The 6588-nt window shown below is 54.2% G+C and overlaps 1 protein-coding gene across 1 annotated transcript; it reads left to right on the forward strand.

Moving 5' to 3' along the window:
- The first annotated feature begins 714 nt into the window (after positions 1-714).
- LOC123749109 (uncharacterized) lies at positions 715-3249 on the forward strand. Its single transcript, XM_045731225.2, has one exon. It carries the CDS (start codon positions 715-717, stop codon positions 3247-3249), a length of 2535 nt encoding a protein of 844 aa, XP_045587181.2.
- Positions 3250-6588: the final 3339 nt, after the last annotated feature.

Raw genomic sequence — 6588 nt, forward strand, 5'->3', positions numbered from 1 at the left:
GGAAAATTTGAAAGGAAAATGAACAATAAGAGTGACAATTTGGTCTCAAGGTGCTCCCGGGTCCTGGGGGAGGGGGGGGAGGAAATGGGCAGGGGGGGGGGGAAATGGGCAGGGGGGGGGGGAGGGAGGGGAGAGAAGAGGGTAGGAGAGAAGAGGGGAAGATGCTGGGTGTAGCTGAGGGGAGATGGTAGAAGCACTTTACCCCATTTGGAAGTGTGTCTATGAATACTTTGGGGGGTATTCACATGTATACTGATGTGTATGTGTTGGTGCTTCCCATACTGGGAGGGGGAGGATGTAAGGGGTGAAGGGGAGGGGAAGAAAAGAGGCGGAGGACAATTCATGAAAGGGTATAAGGGCTGAGGAAAGAGCACATGGGGGGTGGAGGGGAGGGGGAGATGCATGGCAAGTCATAACAATGGTCGGGCTGACCGCCTTGCTGACGCCACGTGTGTATTAACCTAGTTGTGTTTGCGGGAGTTGAGCTCTGCTCTTGCGGCCCGCCTCTCAACTGTCAATCAACTGTTTCCAAATACTAACTAATTTTTTTCATGCGCACACACACCCCTAGGAAGCAACTGATATTTACTGCTAGGTAACAGGAGCATCAGGGTAAAACAAACTCTGCCCATTTGTCTCTGCCGGCCCGGGCCACAGGATTACGAGTTCCGCGCGCTGTCCATTCAGCTACCAGACCCCAGTGTAGCTGCGTATATGGTAATGATCATATCTCACATTTCCCACCCCCCTCACAGACTTTCCACCCCCCTCACAGACTTTCCACCGCCCTCACAGACTTTCCACCGCCCTCACAGACTTTCCACCCCCCTCACAGACTTTCCACCCCCCTCACAGACTTTCCACCGCCCTCACAGACTTTCCACCGCCCTCACAGACTTTCCACCGCCCTCACAGACTTTCCACCCCCCTCACAGACTTTCCACCGCCCTCACAGACTTTCCACCCCCCTCACAGACTTTCCACCCCCCTCACAGACTTTCCACCTCCGTCACAGACTTTCCACCGCCCTCACAGACTTTCCACCTCCGTCACAGACTTTCCACCTCAGTCACAGACTTTCCACCGCCGTCACAGACTTTCCACCTCCCTCACAGACTTTCCACCTCCCTCACAGACTTTCCACCTCAGTCACAGACTTTCCACCCCCCTCACAGACTTTCCACCGCCCTCACAGACTTTCCACCCCCCTCACAGACTTTCCACCCCCCTCACAGACTTTCCACCGCCCTCACAGACTTTCCACCTCCGTCACAGACTTTCCACCGCCCTCACAGGCTTTCCACCTCCGTCACAGACTTTCCACCGCCCTCACAGACTTTCCACCTCCGTCACAGACTTTCCACCGCCCTCACAGACTTTCCACCTCCGTCACAGACTTTCCACCGCCCTCACAGACTTTCCACCCCCCTCACAGACTTTCCACCCCCCTCACAGACTTTCCACCGCCCTCACAGACTTTCCACCGCCCTCACAGACTTTCCACCCCCCTCACAGACTTTCCACCGCCATCACAGACTTTCCACCTCCGTCACAGACTTTCCACCGCCCTCACAGACTTTCCACCTCCGTCACAGACTTTCCACCTCAGTCACAGACTTTCCACCGCCATCACAGACTTTCCACCTCCGTCACAGACTTTCCACCGCCCTCACAGACTTTCCACCTCCGTCACAGACTTTCCACCTCCGTCACAGACTTTCCACCTCCGTCACAGACTTTCCACCTCCCTCACAGACTTTCCACCGCCCTCACAGACTTTCCACCTCCGTCACAGACTTTCCACCGCCCACACAGACTTTCCACCGCCCTCACAGACTTTCCACCGCCCTCACAGACTTTCCACCTCCGTCACAGACTTTCCACCGCCCTCACAGACTTTCCACCTCCGTCACAGACTTTCCACCGCCCTCACAGACTTTCCACCTCAGTCAGAGACTTTCCACCGCCCTCACAGACTTTCCACCCCCCTCACAGACTTTCCACCCCCCTCACAGACTTTCCACCTTCGTCACAGACTTTCCACCTCCGTCACAGACTTTCCACCCCCCTCACAGACTTTCCACCTCCGTCACAGACTTTCCACCGCCCACACAGACTTTCCACCGCCCTCACAGACTTTCCACCTCAGTCAGAGACTTTCCACCGCCGGCACAGACTTTCCACCCCCCTCACAGACTTTCCACCTTCGTCACAGACTTTCCACCTCCGTCACAGACTTTCCACCTCCGTCACAGACTTTCCACCGCCCTCACAGACTTTCCACCTCAGTCACAGACTTTCCACCGCCCTCACAGACTTTCCACCGCCCTCACAGACTTTCCACCGCCCTCACAGACTTTCCACCCCCCTCACAGACTTTCCACCTCCGTCACAGACTTTCCACCTCCGTCACAGACTTTCCACCGCCCTCACAGACTTTCCACCGCCGGCACAGACTTTCCACCTCCGTCACAGACTTTCCACCGCCCTCACAGACTTTCCACCGCCCTCACAGACTTTCCACCTCCGTCACAGACTTTCCACCTCCGTCACAGACTTTCCACCGCCCTCACAGACTTTCCACCTCAGTCACAGACTTTCCACCTCCGTCACAGACTTTCCACCGCCCTCACAGACTTTCCACCTCAGTCACAGACTTTCCACCTCCGTCACAGACTTTCCACCGCCCTCACAGACTTTCCACCTCCCTCACAGACTTTCCACCTCAGTCACAGACTTTCCACCGCCGGCACAGACTTTCCACCTCCGTCACAGACTTTCCACCGCCCTCACAGACTTTCCACCTCCGTCACAGATTTTCCACCTCCGTCACAGACTTTCCACCTCCGTCACAGACTTTCCACCGCCCTCACAGACTTTTTACCGCCCTCACAGACTTTCCACCGCCCTCACAGACTTTCCACCCCCCTCACAGACTTTCCACCTCCGTCACAGACTTTCCACATCCGTCACAGACTTTCCACCGCCCTCACAGACTTTCCACCGCCCTCACAGACTTTCCACCTCCGTCACAGACTTTCCACCGCTCTCACAGACTTTCCACCTCCGTCACAGACTTTCCACCGCCCTCACAGACTTTCCACCTACGTCACAGACTTTCCACCGCCCTCACAGACTTTCCACCCCCCTCACAGACTTTCCACCCCCCTCACAGACTTTCCACCTCCCCACAGACTGTGTCGTAAGCCTTTGATTCGTCTCACTGCTAAATTTGTATTCTTTTGGTGATGGTGTTAGAGGGAAGGTGAGAGATGAGGTCACAAGGTGTGTGTGGGGCGCCTCTCTGGTGACCCTTGTTGCCTGGTGACCTGTGATCCACCAATTATACCCCCCCTGTACTTTGTTAATTGGGGGGGGGGGATTAACCCCCTTCGGGAGGATAAACCCTTAATGCAAACTGAACTGCACCTTGCAAACCAGGGAGAAGAGAGGGGGGGGACAAGGGTACTACCACACCAGTGAGAGAGAGAGGGGGGAGACAAGGGTACTACCACACCAGGGAGAGAGAGAGAGGGGGGGGACAAGGGTACTACCACACCAGGGAGAGAGAGAGGGGGGGGGCAAGGGTACTACCACACCAGGGAGAGAGAGAGAGGGGGGGGGGACAAGGGTACTACCACACCAGGGAGAGAGAGAGAGAGAGAGGGGGGACAAGGGTACTACCACACCAGGGAGAGAGAGGGGGGGACAAGGGTACTACCACACCAGGGAGAGAGAGGGGGGGGACAAGGGTACTACCACACCAGGGAGAGAGAGGGGGTGGGGGACAAGGGTACTACCACACAGATTTAATCACGTGCAAGAGTCGGAATTCTCTTGGTTGATTACTTGTCAATCCGGGGCCATTCTGCCTCACCGGGCAGATAGTTCAACAATCAGGGGCCCTGCTCGTTTGTGAAGGGATCCTGGGGGTCCTGGGGGTCCTGGGGGTCCTGGGGGTCCTGAAGGTCCTGGGGGGGGCGTGAGGTAGAGGGACCTTCCTCAACAACCCTTGCTCTCCACCTTCATCTTCACCTTATCTACTTCATCTACTACAACTACTACTACATCTACCACTACATCTACCACTACATCTACCTCAGCCACTGCCAGCCACCACCTCGCTGTTCTTGGTAGAACACCAACAAGGGGACACAGGTGGAGACTGAGTACCCAAATGAGCCACAGAGACGTTAGAAAGAACTTTTTCAGTGTCAGAGTAGTTAACAGGTGGAATGCATTAGGCAGTGATGTGGTGGAGGCTGACTCCATACACAGTTTCAAGTGTAGATATGATAGAGCCCAATAGGCTCAGGAATCTGTACACCTGTTGATTGACAGTTGAGAGGCGGGACCAAAGAGCCAGAGCTCAACCCCCGCAAGCACAAATACGTGAATACATACACCCACCCACACACACCACCGCTCCCCCAGACATGAGGGAGGCGTGGGGGGGGGGGCGCCCTACCCACATTGCGTCTGGGGGGGGGCCCTACCAACAAGGCGTGGGGGGGGGGGGGCGCCCTACCCACATTGCGTCTGGGGGGGGGGCCCTACCAACAAGGCGTGGGGGGGGGGCGCCCTCCGCCCCCCCCCCCACACACACACACACAAGGCGTGGACTGCTTTTCAAACCAATTCTTCGCTTCATTAAAATTTTTTGGAGCACAATCGCTGATTACGTTGGTAAGCAATGATTGGTAATTGACTATTGATTGGTGGGCGACTTTTCTATTTCCTCGCTCTGAAGTTGTCTGTCTTTGTTGTGTTTGTTCGTTCTTGTTCTCTCTGCACTTGCTACAGGTTGAACACCCCGAGGATGCCACCCATAACAGCTCTCTAACTCACAGGTATCTGTTGCCCAAATGCTTCCGTCCTGCATCGGGGGCTTGAGCCCGCGGTCCTGGATTGTTTTTAAGTAAAGATGAAGAGGTACAGGTAAAGGGAAAGTTTTGATACATGGAATATTGGAGGCGGGCTGTCCGCCTTGCTGACACCGTGTGTGTGCGTGTGTGTGTGTGTGTGTGTGTGTGTGTGTGTGTGTGTGTGTGTGTGTGTGTGTGTGTGTGTGTGTGTGTGTGTGTGTGTGGATGAGGTTCGTCACACAGCCCGTTCTCACCACCGTCCCCAACGTCTAGAAACTGTCGTACTAAAGTGCCCTATCCTAACCTACCAAGCCCCGCTGGTGACATCTCGCCACCCTGAGATCTCCCTCACCCCTCACAGTTACTCACTGTTTCCTGTTGCTTAGACACTCCCTTACCCACCGGAGCACCTTACCTCCCACTCCTGCCTGGTTCTCCAAATTTTGTAACAGGATCCTATGAGGTACTGTGTCAAATGCTTTCTGACAGTCTAGGAAAATGCAGTCTGCTCACCCTTGTGTTTCTGGGCTAATTCTTGTCACCTGGTCATAGATTTTTTTTAACCTAAAAGGCATGATTTACCATCCCTGAACCCATTCTTGTGTGTGTTTGTGTAATATTTTTTTTTTACTATTTGTTTCAGCAGAATCGAGCTACAGGCTCTTGGACCCCGCCTTTCTAAGCAATTTATTTTTCCTCTATTATTTCTACTACATGTTTATCTCTCTAACACACACACACACACATCCCCAGGAAGCAGCCCATAGCAGCTGTCTAATTCCCAGGTACCTATTTACTGCTAGGTGAACAGTCGCATCAGGGTAAAAGAAACTGCCCATTTGTTTCCGCCTCTGCCGGGAATTGAACCCAAGCCCTAGGACTACTACCCCAGAGCGTTGTCCATTCAGCCGCGAGGCCTGTGTGTGTGTGTGTGTGTGTGTGTGTGTGTGAGAGAGAGAGAGAGAGAGAGAGAGAGAGAGAGAGAGAGAGAGAGAGAGAGAGAGAGAGAGAGAGAGAGAGAGCGAGAGAGCGAGAGAGCGAGAGAGCGAGAGAGAGAGAGAGAGAAGCCAGGCTGTATATCTGACTGCTGGTCATATATATTTTGTCTCAATAATGTATTCTTACTTGAGAATACATTATTGTGTAACGTTGATGATACTGTCAATCTCAATGAATGCCTGTCTCTAAGCATGTGTGCATGCCTCTCTGTCTACCTGGCACGGCCTGGCACGGCCTGGCACGGCCTGGCACGGCCTGGCACGGCCTGACACGGCCTGGCACGGCCTGGCACGGCCTGGCACGGCCTGGCACGGCCTGGCTCGCTGCTGGAGTGGACGGCAGCTCGGGGCGATTGAGATGAAAGGGTTGATTTACTTAGTATATATTATTTAAATCTCACGAGCCATCCCGACCGCCAGGGCGGGCTGGCTCGCTCTCCAGGGGCCGTGAGTGTGTGTGTGTGTGTCTGTACGTGTACTTACCTGTGCTTTCGGGGGTTGCGCTTTGGTTCTTTGGTCCCGCCTCTCAACTGTCAATCAACTGATGTACAGATTCCTGAGCCTATTGGGCTCTATCATATCTACACTTGAAACTGTGTATGGAGTCAGCCTCCACCACATCACTGCCTAATGCATTCCATTTGTTAACTACTCTGACACTGAAAAAGTTCTATTTAACGTCCCTGTGGCTCATGTGGGTACTCATTTGCCACCCGTGTCCTCTG

This window comes from Procambarus clarkii, chromosome 6 (assembly GCF_040958095.1).
Source record: "Procambarus clarkii isolate CNS0578487 chromosome 6, FALCON_Pclarkii_2.0, whole genome shotgun sequence".
Taxonomy (NCBI): domain Eukaryota; kingdom Metazoa; phylum Arthropoda; class Malacostraca; order Decapoda; family Cambaridae; genus Procambarus; species Procambarus clarkii.